General features: G+C 41.4%; 1 protein-coding gene across 1 annotated transcript; it reads left to right on the forward strand.

Moving 5' to 3' along the window:
* Positions 1-16,905: 16,905 nt before the first annotated feature.
* On the forward strand, positions 16,906-17,724 carry LOC138905759 (uncharacterized). The gene has a single exon (XM_070194280.1). The coding sequence runs from the start codon at positions 16,906-16,908 to the stop codon at positions 17,722-17,724; it is 819 nt and encodes a 272-aa protein (XP_070050381.1).
* The last annotated feature ends 1,429 nt before the right edge of the window (positions 17,725-19,153 follow it).

Consider the following 19,153-nt stretch of genomic DNA (forward strand, 5'->3'; position numbering starts at 1 on the left):
AATGGAGAAACGAATTCCCTTTGCATTTCATTATCCCTTTGTTTTACTTTTAAAAGGTTTGATTTCCTTGTTGCGGCTTTTATGGCACCGACGTGTGCCTTTACGAAAGAATCTGCTAGCATGGCAAATAAGTCGATGGAATTCGGTGACAGATTGTGATACCAAATCATTGCTCCCTCCGAGAGGGTCTCTCCGAATGTTTTCAACAACACAGATTCGATTTCGTCATCTTCTAAATCGCTACCCTTGATGGCACATGTGTAAGAGGTGACGTGTTCGTTGGGGTCGGTAGTTCTGTTATATTTGGGAATCTCGGGTATACGGAATTTTTTCGGAATTGGCTTTGGGGCTGCACTCGAGGGAAAAGGCTTTTGCACGAATTTTTTGGAATCCAACCCTTTTATCATTGGTGGTGCCCCTGGGATCTGATCGACCCTAGAGTTATATGTTTCTATTTTTTTATCGTTTGCTTCGATCCGCTTTGTGAGCTCCTTGAGTATCTTAGCAATTTCGGGAGTAGTCCCCGATTTTTGCTGATTTGACCTTACTACGGCTCGCTCCATTCTGTGGCAATTTCTAGAGGTGGATTGGGCTCCGGCTTGCTTGGTACCTGGGTTTAGCTCTGCAACTGAGCTATCGCAACCCGTTGGGCTTGTAGCATTTCAAAAATCATACGCAAGCTGACTCCATTTTCCTCAACGTTATGGGTGTATTGAGCTGCAGATCGAGTACTGCCATGAACGCTATTTTTAGGTTCAGAATGTTGGTTCGCCTCAAGGGCCACATGCGAATTAACGTCTAGTGGTACTTCGACCCGAGCTTCAGGTACTCCGATTCGAGCTTCCATGGCATCGACAAGCGGCCTTCCGGCCCTGGGCATCAAGTTGTTTTTTTCTCTTTGAAGGCCGGCTTCGTTTTTGATATGTAAAGCCATTAATCGAGGGTTTGCCATTGCTAATCCGAAGTCAAAGACACTTTCAAAAGACAGGCGTAAAATGGCATGTGTTGTATATTTGTATCAAATAACCACTGTTATCCTTAGCCCCATGGTGGGCGCCTAACTGTTTACCCGAAAAATCGGATAGAGTTGAATTTGTACGTAGTTCTAAGAATATGTGGAATAACTTCGACACAAATCATTAAAGGGAAATGAAAATATCCAATCTAGACTATAAAGGATGAAAAATAACACAGTATAAAAGAGGAAAATGAATGAACAAAATAAGATGAAGTAATGGAGCTCAAAAGGTTAGTCTTTCAATATGAGAAAATAGGATTCTTGTTACAATGTTAATGTGTTTTTTACAGAAACAACAATCATCCCTTTTATAGTGGAAGGATCCTACTTTAGATATAATAAAATATATATATATATATAGTGGGGAACCCATGACGAATTAGCTTTTCCTTAATTCCTGCCAGGATTCTCTCCCCTAGTGCGGTTGCAACGGCTCTTGTCTGTGAGCTCGATAGTGACTCGAGCTCGGTATTGACTCGAGCTCTCGATCTTTACTCAAGCCTGACTCGGAGTCTAATATCGATTCGGGGTCGGTGCCGGTCGGCCTATGAATCTTAAGCTCGATAACGTCTCTTCGCCTCGTAGCTCAACTTGGATTCAAGCTCGATAATGATACCGAGCTTTACATTGATCGGTCCTAGAACCCGAAGCTTGATGACCTGACTTTGGACCTCAATCTGATATTACGAAGACGCTCTTCGATCAAAGTATTACCATCCCGACCAGTTCATATGACGGACTGATCGGTTTTGGCAATATGGCTATTTCATCCCCAAAAGATTTCCCCATTAATTCCCATCGTTAGTTAATAATTAGTATCCTAACATTAAACCCACGAAACAGCACCATCAATATAGTTTTCCATAGGTTTCAATTGTACCAATCATTTGATTCATTATTAAGCCATCAATAATTTATATTGTAGGGACATAGTATATTACCTGAACACTTGGATTTCTTTCTCACCAAATACTCCTCACAAGGTTAGGCTTAAGATCCCCCACAATTGCTTCGTTAGTTCTCCAAATATTTCTATTTGCCGTGTATTTGTTTTTTCTCTTTCTTTGTATTAATCAAGACCACAATTTCCCTTACTCTGCATATTAGGTCTTGTCATGTGAGCCACCAGATAAAAATATATATATGGGCCTAGCTCTAACTTTTTACCATATATTTTTTTTCTATCCCAATTACTTTATTACCCATTCCACATGTGTAATAATGAATTAGGCCCACTAACTATTTAAATAAAATTTAAAACTCTTAAGTTAGTATGTGTATATAGAATTTTCGGTTATTACATTCTCCCCCACTTAAACAAGCATCGTCCTCGAACGAGTTAGAAAGTGTACCTGGTATCTCAAACAACTGGGTGGTACTTGCTTCGCATGTCTACTTCGGACTCCCACGTAGCTTCCTCTGAAGGATGGTTGCGCCATAATACTTTCACTGAAGCAACCTTTTTCGATCTCAATTATCGCATTTGCCTCTCAAGAATAGCTATTGTACCTTCTTCATAAGTTAAGTTTTCATCAAGATCCACATCCTCTGGTTGAATATTATGATACCATCGCGAACATATCGTCTAAGCATAGACACATGAAATGCAGGATGAACCGCAGACAACCTCAGAGGCAAGACAAGTTTATACGCCACCGATCCGATTCGATCTAAAATCTCATACGGACCAATATACCTCGGACTTAGCTTACCTTTGCACCCAAATCTCATGACTCCTTTCATAGGGGACACCTTCAAAAAGACTTATTCTCCTTTCATGAACTCCAAATCACGAACTCTCTTATCTGCATAGGATTTTTGTCTACTTTCAGCTGTCCAAAGTCATACCCGTATCAATGCAACTTTCTCCAAAGCTTGCTGAACCAAATCTGGACCCAATAGATGTGCTTCACCAGGTTCAAATCATCCAACTGGTGAACGACACTTACGACCATATAAAGCTTCAAACGGCGCCATCTGTATACTCGACTGATAGTTGTTATTATAAGTAAACTCTGCTAACGGCAACTGATCGTCCCAATGACCACCAAATTTAATTGCACAAGCTCTAAGCACGTCCTCCAAGATCTGAATAACCCGCTCGAACTGTTCGTCCGTCTGTGGATGGAATGTTGTTCTCAACTCAACCTGAGAACCCAATGACTTCTGAAAAGATTTCCAAATCTCAACAGTAAAATGTGCACCCTGATCTGATATTATAGAAATAGGCACACCATGAAGTCGAACTATTTCATGGAGGTAAATATCTGCTAACTGTTCTGCAGTGTGAGTAACTCAAACCAGTATAAAATGCGCGGTCTTTGTGAGTCTGTCCACGATCACCCATACTGAATCCTGTTTTCTAAAAGTACGTGGCAACCCAACTACAAAAACCATAGTAATCATTTCCCACTTCCACTCTGGGATAATTAAATTCTGCATCACACTGCATAGTTTTTAGTGTTCATATTCCACATACTGACAATTTAAGCAACTAGTCACATGTTTCAAAATATCATACTTCATACCTTTCCACCAGTACAATTCACGCAAGTCTTGATACATTTTACTAGCACCTGGATGGATAGAGTAGCGAGAGTTATGAGCCTCTTCGAGAATCAACTGCTTTACATCACCTACCATGGGGATACATAATCCACCATGTCAACGTAACACACCTTCACGGTCAATAGCAAATGACCTAACCCTACCATTCTGCACTCGATCTCGGAGTTTAGCAAGATGGAAATCTTCAAATTGACGAGCCTTGACTTGTCCAACCAAGGATAATTGTGCTACCAAACCCGCAAGTAATCTACCCGGCAATGTATGATCAATATGCACTCGCCGATTGGCCAATGCCTGAATATCCATAACCATAGGTCATTCTTCAGCAGTAAATCGGACCAAGCTACCCATAGACTTTCTACTCAAGGCGTCTGCCATCACACTCTCCTTCCCGGGATGATATAAAATAGTAAGAGCATATTCTTTAAGTAATTCTAACCACCATCTCTACCTCAGATTCAGATCTCTTTGCTTGAATATATATTGTAGACTCTTGTGATCAGTATAGATTTCACACGGCTCACCATAAAGATAGTGACAATAGATCTTAAGTGCAAATACGATCGCAGCCAATTCCAAGCCATGAGTTGGATAATTCTTTTCATGGTTCTTTAGCTGTCGAAAAGGATAAGCTACTACCTTGCCATTCTGCATCAGCACACAACCCAAACCGACTCGATATGCATCACAATAAATAGTAAACACCCCTGCACTTGTAGGTAGTGTCAAAATCGGAGCTGTAGTCAATGCGGTCTTCAATTTCTGAAAACTTTCTTCACACTCATTTGACCACTGAAATGCAACACCTTTCTGAGTCAATCGAGTCAATGGAGTGGCTATCTTTGAGAAACCCTCAACAAACCTTCTATAATTTCCAGCTAGGCCTAAGAAGCTACGTATCTCTATAGGAGTAGTGGGTCGAGGCCAATCTCAAACTACCTCTATCTTCCTTGGATTAACTTGAATCCTATCTTGTGACACCACATGTCCCAAAAAGGAAACTGTATCCAACCAAAATTCACACTTTGAGAACTTGGCATAAAGCTTTCGCTACCTAAGTATCTGTAGCACAACTCTCAAATGTTGTTCATGTTCTGCCTCACTTCGAGAGTAGACCAAAATGTCATCAATAAATACGATCACAAAATAATCTAAGAATGGCTTGAATACCCTATTCATGAGGTTGTTGCGGGGGGAATAAGTTAGCCCGAAGGACATCACCAAAAATTCAAAATGCTCGTACCTTGTCCGAAACGCTGTCATGGATATATCCTCGGTCTTAATTCTCAGCTGATGGTAACCCGATCTCAGGTCAATCTTTGAAAAGTGAGTTACACCATGTAGCTGGTCGAATAGATCATCAATACGTGGCAAAGGATATTTATTCTTGATCATCACCTTATTCAACTACATGTAATCAATACACATTCTCATTGTGCCATCTTTCTTTTTAACAAATAACACAGGTGCACCCCAATGCGACATACTAGGCCTGATCAATCCCTTATCAAGTATCTCTTGAAGTTGAACCTTTAATCCTCTCAACTCCGCTGGAGCCAAACGGTATAGAGGAATAGAGATAGGTTGAGTTCCTGGCACTAAATCAATACTGAACTCAATTTCTCTTATCGGAGGCAGCCCGGGTAAATCTTCTGGAAACACATCAGAAAATTTTCGAACCACTGGAACACTATCAATAGTAACATCCTCCAAGCGCGTAACATGAACGGTAGCAATAAAACCCAAACACCCATTATTAATCATTCGACGTGCTTTTACATAGGATATTATCTTTCCCTGAGTCAGAGGAGTTATGCCTTTCCACACTAAACATGGTTCTCCGGGAAAATCAAAATGTATAAGCTTGGAATGACAATCAATCAAAGCACAACATGACGCTAAACAATCCATACCCATAATTACATCAAAGTCGGACATAGGCAATACCAGTAAATCAACTATGGTGTCCCTGCCCTGAATAAATATCACACAGTCTTTATAGACTCTATCCACAGATATAGTCTCCCCCACTAGGGTCACCATAATATAAGTCACATTAAGAGACTCAACTCCTCGTTCTAAGTATATGGAAAAAGATGGAGATACATATGAATACGTAGAACCAGGATCAATAAGAGCGTAAGCCCCATAAGAACCGATAGTGATAATACCTGTGACTACTACATTAGATGCCTCAGCATCCTGTCTGGCCATAGCAAAGAATCTCGGCGATCCACCCGCTCCCTGAGAAGCTTGTGTACCCTGTCGACCCTGTCCACGAGCAACCTGTAGAGCTGCTCTAGCTGGTTGGGACTGAGTCTGTGTACTTGTAAACGTTCTCTACGGCTGTGGAGTAGCATGGCTAGTAGCATAATATCCTCTAGGACAATACTTAGCAATATGTCCTTTTTGACCACAAGTAAAACAAGCCACATCTGTTCCAAAACAACGACCACTGTGATTTCTACCACAATTCGAACACCTCGGATGTTCACTTGACTATTATGAGCCATTATCCTTCCTTTGTATCTGATGTTGCCCCTGTTTAGCTGGATAAGCACTCCTAGAAGACTGCACCACCGACCTTGACTGAGTAGGTATGGACTGCCCACGATTAAAACCACTCTTGCCCCCAGATGGAGCTCTACTAAACCTATCTGCGCTACGAGCCCTTTTGCTTTCTCGCTCGATCCTGTCCCTCTCTTGATAAGACTCATAACGGAGAGCAGTATCCACTACCTCTTCGTATGAACCGCCTCGAACATCCCTAACCACGGAACCCCGATAACGAGGCTCAAGCCAATCCACGGATCTCCTCACCTTCTCATGCTCATCTGCAACTAGAAAAGGTGCGTAACTGGCTAAGTCAGTGAACTTAGTCTCATACTCGATAATCGTCATACTGCCCTAGCGCAGTTGCTCGAACTGACGTCTCATGTCGTCTCACTTGCTCGGTGGAATAAACCTATCCATAAACATAGCTGAAAACTCTGACCAGGTAATAGGTGGCAACCCTGCTCGTCTACCTCTCTGAATTGAATTCCACCATGACTCTGCAGATCCTAAAAATAGAAAAATGGAAAATTACACCCCTAGAGTCTTCTTCAGCCCCAAAATAGATAGTATCTTCTCACAACGTTGAATGAACTTCTGGGGCTCAATAAAAGCCTGTGTAGCATCGAACTATGGTGGCTTAAGATCCATGAAATTCTTAAGATCCTTAGACTGCCATGTATTTGCAACTGGCTGAACGACCTGCTGAGGGGCTATCTGAGGAGTTGCAACATTTTGCTTAACCTGTGCTTGCGCCTGCGAAGTAGTCTGGGGAGCTAGAAGTCCACCCTGAGTAGTCACTAATGCCTCCAACACATTCAACAACCTCACCACTGCATCTGCAGGTAAGGTAACAGTAGGCACATCAACTGGGACTGGTGGTGGAGAATCATGAACCACTTGTTCTTGCACTCGATCTGGCATAGTAGCTTGGGATTGACCAGTGTTCACAACTTTAGGCTGAAGAGCAGCTTGTCTACTAGTCTGAGCTCTAGTCTGATGAGCCCCAACTTAACCACCACCTCGGGTAGTACCCCGTCCAGCACCACGTCTAGCAGATGAAGGTGTGCGTGTCCTAGCCATCTGCGAAATAAACAATCCAAAGTCAAACTCAAGTTATCTCAACGCACGATCAAGGAATGAAAGAAGGAAAAATATCCTAAATGCTTAGTAGCCTAAGATCATAAGTATGGGAGTCTACATACCCATGAGTAAGACTCTACTAAACACTGCTTCATGACCCGGGACTTAAAGCCTAGGCTCTGATACCAACTTTGTCATGTCCCATACTACCCCCTAGACATGACTGGTACCCAGCTAACACCACCTGCCAGGCAAACCCCTTTCTCTAATGTTTAACCATTTACACAAATACTGAGAGAAAAAGTGCAGGCCTAAAGTATTATTAATAATTAAAGAGGTAATGATTACCGCCCAATACCTTAGTTAATTGATAGAAAGACCAACAATCACTCAAATAATAAGACTCTAGCCCAAAACCCACACTAAGACCATGGAGTATCTAACAGAGTAATATGAGTATTATTGACGGGTATACACACCCCAAAGAAAAAGAAAATAACTAACATGAGCTAGGTAAGTATAAAACGAAAGCCAGCACGAATAATGCGGTGGCTCACCTCAGCAATAGGATCCACTCGAACAACTCGTCAGTCACTAGCTCTATCTCCCGCAACTGTATCTGCATAGAAATGCAGGTAAGGAGTGAGTTATACATAAATATAACCCAGTAAGATTCTCGACCTGCTACTTTAAATACCTTTGGAAGAAGTGTTAGAAAATACATACACACCACAACACGAATGATATAGTAAATATGATCATTATACAATAACTCAATATATGTTTATCAACAGAGTTATTAAGAATTAACCAACAAGAGTACCCACTAAGGACTTATCATAATTGCAGTGAAAGAAATTTACCAACACACCTACGAGTCCACAACGGTACCACAATGCCTCAAATATGTAACAGAGCATACACAATTCTCACTGAAGTATACACAATGCCCCAAATATATCAAGAAGCATACACAATACTCGGGTGATGTACAAAGGCATACACAATGCCCCAACATTATGGTGCACAGCTGTATCAAACTAAACATTATGGTGCACAGCCGTATCAAACTCAACATCATGGCGCACAGCCGTATTAAACTATCAAACTCAACATCATGGCGCACAGCCATATCAAATTCAACGCATTGCTCACAGCCGTATCAAACTATCAAACAACTTATAAAATAATTTTTTTTTATATTTTTTATAAAATAATATATTTGCGGCTAGTCTAAGACCACCGATTCTACCAAGCTCACGCTTGTCCTAACAAATGGACCAGGCAGAGAAAACACATTTGCAAAACGGGTTTTAGAAAAGCAAGCATCAAAACTTAAAGTCTCACTTACCTCACTAACGGAAAGTTCTTCAATCTTGCCATGCCTAGAACACCAACCAAACGGCCTCCAATGGCCTCAATCTATTCAAAATATTGAATAATACGTCCTAATTAGTCTAGATATAAGATTCCCATGATCTTTGGGCAATTCAAAATCAAAGTCAACCCCCACTGTAATTAATAAGAACTGTACATAATAAATTGTCAACCAAAATAGCCGAAACAGTGTTTGTCTGTGGAATGCATTACATATGATTCTTAATCTTCCCAACCTCATCATTACAATTCCTAAACATTGCCAATTCTTGAATATAATTACTCCTGATCATGGAAATCAAGATTCAATTCTTACATGTCACCCACGTAGCAAAAAATCTTTCAAATACCTGATTTATATGACTATTTCATCTCCAAAAGATTTTCCCATTAATCCCCCATCGTTAGTTAATAATTAGTATCCTAACATTAAACCCACGAAACATCACCATCAATATAGTTTTCCATAGGTTTCAATTGTACCAATTATTTGATTCATTATTAAGCCATCAATAAATTATACTGTAGGGACATAGTGTATTACCTGAACACTTGGATTTCTTTCTCACCAAATACTCCTCACAAGGTTAGGCTTGAGATCCCCCACAATTGCTTCGTCAGTTCTCCAAAAAATTTTATTTGCCGTGTATTGTTTTTTCTCTTTCTTTGTATTAATCAAGACCACAATTTCCCTTACTCTGCATATTAGGTCTTGTCATGTGGGCCACCAGAAATATATATATATATATATATATATATATAGGCCTAGCTCTAACATTTTACCATATATTATTTTTCTATCCCAATAACTTTATTACCCATTTCACATGTGTAATAATGAATTAGGCCCACTAACTATTTAAATAAATTTTAAAAATCTTAAGTTAGTATGTGTATATAGAATTTTCGGTTATTACAACTATCTAGTGCACCTCCTGCACGGTGTGCTTTTAGTGGTTAGTCCAGCCGACCAGGCCCAAGCCAGCTCCAGCATCCACATCCTCCGAAAGCTTGTGAGTATGGTGACACTCATTATATGGTGAGGGATTGCCCCAGACTCGGGAGCGGTGCACCTCCACAGACTACTCAGGCTCCACGTATTCCATCGGGTCCTCAGGCTTCTCAGGTCATGGTTACTGCACTAGTTTCGACTCCACCTACATAGCCAACTAAAGGTGGAGGTCGGGCAGGTAGAGGTCACCCTAGAGCGGGAGGCCAGGCCATATATTATGCTCTTCCTTCTAGGACGAAAGAAGTTGCATCCGACTCAATTATCACAGGTATTGTTCCAGTTTGTCGTAGAGATGCATTAGTCTTATTTGATCTAGGCTCCACTTATTCCCATGTATTGACTTATTTTGCTATGTATTTTGGTATATCCCATGATTCTTTGAGTCCTCATGTCTATGTGTCCACGCCTGTGGGAGATTCCATTGTTGTTGACCATGTGTATCAGTCGTGTTTAGTTATTCTTGGTGGTTTTGAGACCAAAGTCGGTCTATTGTTGCTCAGTATGGTAGATTTTGATGTTATCTTGGGCATGAACTGGTTGTCTCCCTATTATGCTATCCTTGATTATCACGACAAGACAGTGACGTTGGCTATGTCAGGTTTGTCGCGGTTAGAGTGGAGAGGTACTTTAGATTATATTCCTAGCAGGGTGGTATGTTACCTTAAGGCACAACATATGGTTGGAAAGGGATGTGATGCGTATCTCGCATATGTGAGGGATGACAGTGTTGATACTCCTACTATTGAGTCAGTTACGGTAGAGAGGGATTATCCAGATGTATTTCTGGCGGATCTTCCGGGCATACCGCCTAATAGGGATATCGATTTTGGTATTGATTTGTAACCGGGTACTCAGCCCATTTCTATTCCACCATATTGTATGGCCCCAGCAGAGTTGAAGGAGTTAAATTTCTATACCACCATATCTTATTGCCCCAGCAGAGTTGAAGGGGTTAAAGGAGCAGTTGCAGGAGTTGCTTGATAAGGATTTAATTCGGCCCAGCGTATCACCTTGGGGTGCTCCGGTCTTGTTTGTAAAGAAGAAGGATGGTTCTATGCGCATGTGTATTGATTATCAAACGTCAAACAAGGTTACAGTGAAGAACAAGTATCCATTGCCACGCATTGATGACCTATTTGATCAGCTACAGGGTGCTGGAGTGTTCTCAAAGATTGATTTGCGGTTAGGCTATCATCATTTGAAGATTCGGGAACCGGATATTCGGAAGACTGCCTTCAGGACTCGGTATGGTCATTATGAGTTCCTTTTGATTTTGTTTAGACTAACCAACGCCCTAACATCATTCATGCACTTGATGAATAGTGTATTCCAGCCCTATCTTGGTGTACTCCTGGAGCCGAGGGGATCATGAGCAGCACCTGAGGATCGTGCGTCAAACCTTGAGAGAAAAGAAGTTGTATGCAAAATTTTCAATGTGTGAATTCTGGCTTTATTTGGTGGCCCTTTTGAGTCATGTCGTGTCAAGTGAAGGGATTAAGGTAGACCCAAAGAAGATTGAAGCAGTGCAGAGTTGGCCTAGACCGTCTTCTGCTACTGAGATTCGAAGTTTTCTTGGTTTGGCAAGGTATTACCGTCGATTCATAGAGGGTTTATCATCTATTATTGCACATATGACCATATTGACCAAGAAGTGTGCTCCGTTCAGGTGGATTGAGGAGTGTGAGGAGAGCTTTTAAAAGCTGAAGACAGCTTTGACTACAGCCCTAGTGTTGGTTTTGCCTATGGTTTTGGGTTCTTACACTGTGTACTGTGATGTGTCGCATGTTGGCCTCGGAATAGGGTGCAAAGTGTGAGGCCACGCACTAGCCGCGAATATGGGGCAGAATAGTGTGAAAAGTGTGCGGTCAAGTGCGCGGGCACACTTCCAGGTGCGCGTCTGCGCACGTCCAACCCCGGAAAAATGTCCTATTTCGCATAGGAGAAGGTATATTTGTTTGGGCCCGACCCTAATTGGTATATATACATGGAAAAATGGTATTTTGAGAATTTATGACATAATTTAGACCTAAGGAAGCTAAGGAGAAGAGGGAGAAGCAAGACCAAAAGATATCACTATTCATCCTCACTCAAGACAAGGGTTTGGATGTTTTATGTTTTCCTTTGACTTAAATTTATTTGTGATACATTTCTCCTTATTTATGGAGTAATTATTCTTTAGGGATTGATGGATTTGGTGTTTTGAGAATTGTTTGCGGATATTAACTCTAGCTTTATGTATTGAATCGTTTTGGATGTTTTAATTGTTGCATATATTTTTACTTGTTTAAGTAATCAAAAGAGGCATAACTTGTGATGTTTTAGCATTATCTTGTTGGTTGAATTCATTGATTCTTCATAGTAATCGAAAGAGGCTAGTTAAATTATTGTTTAGACCTAGTTAAGAGGATAATCGAAAGAGGTTCTCCTAAGGATCAATCCACTACGAATTCTTACATATTTTCACCGAGCTTAACTTAGTTCATATTGTGAGGGTGTGACTTAATCGACATAGGAGTTTCTACTGAACAGTGAACTAATAATTGAGTGAATTCGAGAGACTCACTTGAACCTTAGAAGTGAATTGACTAGAGTTAATTCCCAAACAAGTATCTTACACCTATCCAATCAACCTCTATTCTCTCCCCTTGATATCTTCTTGCTTACTCTTGTTGCGATTTTCAATAGCCAATAGTTTAGACTTTTAGTTTATTTTAGTTTTAATTCACACAAATCTAAATTGTTGATCATCTGGGATAGAAATTAAACTATAAGCTACGAAAACACTGTTTAAATCTAATCCATATGGATACGATAATTTTCTATACTATATTCGACTAGCGAGCATAATTTTGTGTATTATTTCAAGGGAGGAATCTGGATTTAATGAAAATGAAGTGGGTGGTGCAGGTAATGGATCCGGGAATGACAACAACACAAATAATCCTTTTAAAACTGAGCTCGTGAGAGTCATAAGGAAAATGAATGATAGGATGGATCAAAATGCTAAATAATTCCACGCCTAGATGGATCAGATCCCGGGGGAACCACCGGTATTGAAAGGGCCGGATTCAAACAAATATACACAATTGCTATTCAAACCAAGTGTTGCCCCTGAGTTGATTCTAGAAAGATGCAAGTGCCTGATTTTCCAAAGTATGATGGAACTTCGGATCCACAACAACATATCATAACTTACACTACAATTGTAATGGGAAATTATTTGGCCCAGTATGAGATCAAATATGTCATGCTGAAAATATTCGGTGAAACCCTAATAAAGGGCTCTTTAACATGGTACTCTCTTTTACAAGAGCATTCGATTGACTCTTTTGAAATGCTTGTAGCCTCTTTCATTAAAGCTCATTCTGGAGCAAGGAAAGTCCAATCTAGGAAAGCATATATATTCAAAACTGCTCAAGGAGAATCTGAATTGTTGCGAGAGTTCATAATCCAATTTCAAAAGGAAAGGATGTTGCTACCTGCAGTACCGGATGAGTGGGCAGCTGAAGCATTTACCAAAGGTCTTAATCATTTAAGTTCCAATACCTATAGGAAATTGAAGGAAAGATTGTTGGAGTTTCAAGCTACTATATAGGCAGACGTCCATAATCGCTATGAATCAAATATCAGAATTGAAGATGATCAATTGAGTTCTTCGGTGTCTTACAAAGTTTGCAATGGTCATCGAAATTAGGAAAAGTTCAAAATTTATTTTAATGCAGACCGGAGTTCTTCCAGGAGTCGTTTTCAGCCTATGAAAGAGCTAATGGGCGTGGAAATAAAGGTTTTTAGGTATCGAACAGGTTTGTATCGGATAGAAGAGTAGCTTTTAGTCGGAGTAATAGAACTTTGCAAGATAAGGAACCTCAGGGTATAGGGATTCAGGATATCCTCGATTGTGGGATTACAACCTCAATATTAGCTTGGTATAATTGGTTTCAGCTGTGAGAAACATCAAGGAGGCAAGATTTTCGAAACCAATTCGGTCAGATCCTAGTCAAAGGGATCCTAATATATGGTGTGAGTTCCATGGAACACATGGCCACGGGACTGGGGACTGCCAGAATCTCTGTGAAGAGGTCGTATTGTTACTCGATTTTAGGTCGAATTTGAGTAATTCTTATATGGTTGGACTCGTTATCAAATGGGTGTTCGGATTTTGTAACTTTGGTCGGGTTCCTAGAAGCGGGCCTGAGTTGACATTTTGAGTTGTCTTTTTATTTATTTGCAAAGATCATAATGTTATTGTTCGAAATAGTTTCCTATAGTTTTTATTTATAGTGTGAAGTTGTTTTGGCTAAATTCGAGCAGTTCGGAGTTGGATAATCGAGGGAAAGGCCTACTAATGGATTGAGTTAGCATGATTTGAGGTAAGTGACTTGCCTAACCTTGTGTGGGAGAATGACCCCTTAGGATTTGTGTTTGTTATGATAATTGTGATATGTGAAAGCCGAGTACGCAAGGTGATGAGTTTGTACATGGGCTAAATATGAAAATTACCACTTTTCGCTATGTAGATTCCTTACATGCCTTAAATGAGTTGCCTGTTATAGTCATCATTTCTAGTCTATTTTCATATGTCTACTTGTCTTACCTCTTACTTGCTAACTGCTCTACATGTTTAGTTGAAATTCTTTTTTCCTTATTCTGTATTCATTATTTCACCGTTGAACTCTTTATTGATGTTGTTATTCTCAGAATATCTTGTTGTTGAAATTGGTATTGAGATATAAAGGTCATGATTCACATTGAGGCAAAGTGTTAAGTTATGAAGTACCATTCTATTGAGTTGATCATTTTCGGTTGTTATTGTTGAGACTCTTGTGTACATTGTGGTTGGGCCATGGGCTCTTTACTGTGAAAATATTGTTATTATTTGGTTTCTCTAGCAAGTTGTGATATTCGGCACTTGAGGTGCGATTTTTGATACGTTGTGATATTGATACGCATGCGGTGGTATAAGCTTTTGGGGTTGAAATGCATGCGGTGAGATAAGGTGGGATTGATACACGTGGGTAGTTTGGGAGCGGCTAGAAGTCATGCGGTATGATAAGGTGGGCTAAAACGCGGGATGCTATTTCGGGAAAAAAATGATTTTCAAAATTAAATGCAAAGACTCCCACGGTGATATAAGGAAAGATTGTGATGTATTCTTGTTATTTGAGACTATGAGACGGTACCTCGGTAGTGATTCTTGTTGGCATTTCTCCATTTTTGCACTTGTATTTGATTGTTGTTTTCTTAGTATATTATTATATGTTTTTCTCTGTGTTGCACTAATTGCTTTAGTTGCGTGTAGCTAACCCTGATATGCTATTTGTTGTTTTAATTTCATTACTATCATTATTACACTGCTTTAAACTTGTTCAGTCTTTTATTTATTTCAGTAGGGCCTTGACCTGACCTCATCACTACTCTACCGAGGTTCGGCTTGGCACTTACTGGGTACCATTGTGGTGTACTCATGCTATACTTCTGCACATCTTTTTGTGCAAATCCAAGTACCCCATACCAGTCCAGGTATTAGTGAGTTGAGTGCGTGGAGACTTCAAGGTACACTTGCCAGCATCCGCAGGCCTTGGAGTCACCCTCTATCTACTTTTATAATTTCCTTCTTCTAGTAGTTACAGTTGTTTAGGGTTGACAATGATACTGTGTAGAGATTGTACCTCGATATCACCATGTTTTAGGGAAACTGTATATGTTGAGTAGGGTTTATTATATATATGTATAGTATTTGAGAATTTATTTACTATTTCAGTTATTTCTGCATGTTTGTCAGGCTTACCTAGTCTTAGAGACTAGGTGCCATCATGACAATCTAATGAGGGGAACTGGGGTCGTGACAAGTTGGTATCAGGGCTCTAGGTTCATAGATGTTCTGAGTCACAAGCAAGTTTAGTAGAGTCTCGCGGATCGGTACGGAGAAGTCTGTACTTATCTTTAGGAGCCTATGGAACTGTAAGGAAAAGCTTCACTTCTTTGGTTTCTTATCGTGCGAATTTGTTGACTTCGAAATTCTAAATCTTTGTCTTTCTATTCTCTCACAGATGGTGAGTACACGCATATCTACATCGGATGATCAGATACCTACGCCCTCTTCCAGAGCCACGAGAAGCCGAGGTCGGGGCAGAGGCTGATGTCGGCCACATGGTGCAGCAAGAGAACCTACACAAGCTGCTACAGAGGATCCACCAGTAGCTCCAGTTGGAGAACAAGCACCTGAGAAACATGTTACTACCCCTGCACTTCAAGAGACCCTCGCCTAGTTTTTGGGCATGTTTGTCACTCTAGCTCAGGCAGGGTTGATTCCACTTGCTCCTGCCACATCTCAAGCAGGGTAAGGAGCACACACTCCGGCCGCCCATACCCCCAAGTAGTGGGTACAGGTTGACTAGGTTCCAGAGGTCATACCAGTGCAGTCGGTCATTCCAGTTCAACCGAGGTTAGGACAATAGCTTCTGAGAAGTAGCATCTCAGGCTCGAGAGGTACAAGAAGCACCACCGTCCTACTTTCAGAGGTTTGGCTTCAGAGAATGCCTAGGGTTTTCTTGAGGTGTGCCACCATATGGTCCGTACTATGGTATTGTGGAGTCGAGTGGGGTTTCTTTCACTACGTTCCAACTTAAGTGAACGGCTTATCAGTGGTGGTGAGCGTATGAGTTGGGTAGTCCATCTGAGGCAGCTTCACTCACTTGGGATTAGTTCTCAGAGATGTTTATGAGGGAGTTTGTTCCCTAGAGTCTTAGGTATGCATGGCGCACAGAGTTTGAGCATTTGCGCCAGGGTGCTATGACCATATCGGAGTATGCAGTCCGATTCAGTGATTTGTCCAGGCATGCACCAGCCTTGGTTGCTACTGTCAGAGAGCGAGTTCGTCAATTTATCGAGGGGCTCAACCCTGGTATCAAATTCAGCATGGCCCGAGAGTTAGATATGGACATCCCGTACCAGCTGGTAGTGGAGATCTCTCATAGATTGGAGGGTATGTGGGCCCGGGAGAGAGGAGAGGGACGCCAAGAGGCCTCGAGATTCTGGCATATATAGTGGTGTCTATGCCCCAGTTGCAGCCCATCATGGTAGGGGCTATGTGAGCCACCCTGTTCATTCAACACTTCAAGCTTCTAGTGGTAAATAGGCCACTCCCAGGCCTCAGGTTGCCCATTATACACCACCACTATCTAGTGCACCTCCTGCACGGGGTGCTTTCAGTGGTCAGTCCAGCCGACCAGGACCAAGCCAGCTCCAGCATCCACATCCTTCGAGAGCTTGTGAGTGTGGTGACACTCATTATATGGTGAGGGATTACCCCAAACACAGGAGGGGTGCACCTCCACAGACTACTCAGGCTCCACGTATTCCATTGGGTCCTCAGGCTTTTCAGGTCATGGTTACTGCACTAGTTTCCACTCTACCTACACAGCCAACTAAAGGTGGAGGTCGGACAGGTAGACATAACCTTAAAGCGGGAGGCCATGCCAAATATTATGCTCTTCCTTCTAGGTCGAAGGAAGTTGCATCTGACTCAATTATCACAGGTATTGTTCCGATTTGTCATAGAGATGCATCAGTCTTATTTGATCTAGGCTTCACTTATTCCTATGTATCGACTTATTTTGCTCCGTATTTGGGTATACCCCGTGATTCTTTGAGTTCTCATGTCTCTGTGTCCATGCCTGAGGGTGATTCCATTGTTGTTGACCATGTGTATCAGTCGTGTTTAGTTGTTCTTGGTGGTTTTGAGACCAGAGTTGATCTATTGTTGCTCAGTATGGTAGAAGTTGATGTTATCTTGGGCATGGACTGGTTGTCTCCCTATCATACTATCCTTGATTACCACTCCAAGACGGTGACATTGGCTATGCAAGGTTTGTCGCGGTTGGAGTGGAGAGGTACTTTAGATTATGTTCCTAGCAAGGTGGTGTCTTTCCTTAAGATACAACATATGGTTGGAAAGGGATGTGATGCGTATCTAGAATATGTGAGGGATATCAGTGTTGATACTCCTACCATTGAGTCAATTATGGTAGTAAGGGATTATCCAGATGTATTTCCGGCGGATCTTCCGGGCATACCGCCTTACAAAGATATCGATTTTGGTATTGATTTGTAACAGGGCACTCAACCCATTTCTATTCCACCATATTGTATGGTCCCAGCAGAGTTGAAGGAGTTAAATTTCTATTCCACCATATCGTATTGCCCCAGCAGAGTTGAAGGAGTTAAAAGAGCAGTAGCAGGATTTGCTTGATAAGGATTTAATTCGTCCCAGTGTATCACCTTGGGGTACTCCGGTCTTGTTTGTAAATAAGAAAGATGGTTCTATGCGCATGTGTATTGATTATCGAACGTCAAACAAAGTTAAAGTGAAGAACAAGTATCCAATGTCATGCATTGATGACCGATTTGATCAGCTACAGGGTGTTGGAGTGTTCTCAAAGATTGATTCGCGGTCAGGCTATCATCATTTGAAGATTCAGGAGCCGGATATTCTGAAGACTGCCTTAAGGACTCGGTATGGTCATTATGAGTTCCTTGTGATTTCTTTTAGGCTGACCAATGCCCTATCATCATTCATGCACGTGTTGAACAGTGTATTCTAGCCCTATCTTGGTGTACTCCCGGTGCCGACGGGATCATGAGCAGCACCTGAGGATCATGCGTCAGACCTTGAGAGAAAAGAAGTTGTATGCAAAAATTTTAAAGTGTGAATTCTGGCTTCACTTGGTGGCCCTTTTGAGTCATGTCGTGTCAAGTGAAGGGATTAAGGTAGACCCGAAGAAGATTGAAGCAGGGCAGAGTTGGCCTATACCGTCTTCTGCTACTGAGATTCGAAATTTTCTTGGTTTGGCAGGGTATTACCGTCAATTCATGGAGGGTTTCTCATCTATTATTGCACCTATGACCAGATTGACCTAGAAGTGTGCTCCATTTAGGTGGACTGAGGTGTGTGAGGAGAGTTTTCAAAAGCTCAAGACAGCTGTGACTACAACCTTATTGTTGGTATTGCCTATGGGTTCAGGGTCTTACATTGTGTACTGTGATGTGTCGTGTGTTAGCCTCTGTGCAGTACTGATATAGGACAGTAAGGTGATTGCCTACGTATCTAGTCAGATGAAGGTGCATGAGAATTATCAAGTCTGCGACCTTGGGTTTTCAACTATTATTCATGCCTTGAAGCTTTGGTAGAACTATTTGTGTAGTGTCCCTTGTGAGGTCTATACCGACCATCAGAGTCTACAGTATATGTTCAAATAGAAGGATCTTAACTTGTGTCAGCGGAGATGGTTAGAGTTGCTTAAGGACTATGATATCACCATTTTATATCATTCTGGGAAGGCCAATGGTGTGGTTGATGCCTTGAGTCGAAAGGCGGTGAGCTTAGGCAGTTTAGCATATCTACCGGTAGCGGAGAGGCCATTAGCATTCGATGTTCAGGCCTTAGCCAACCAGTTTGTTAGATTGTATGTTTTGGAGCCGAGATGAGTTTTGGCTTGTGTGGTTTCTCGGTCTTCTCTATATGATCGTATTAGAGAGCGTTA

This window comes from Nicotiana tomentosiformis, chromosome 2, assembly GCF_000390325.3.
Source record: "Nicotiana tomentosiformis chromosome 2, ASM39032v3, whole genome shotgun sequence".
Lineage (NCBI taxonomy): Eukaryota > Viridiplantae > Streptophyta > Magnoliopsida > Solanales > Solanaceae > Nicotiana > Nicotiana tomentosiformis.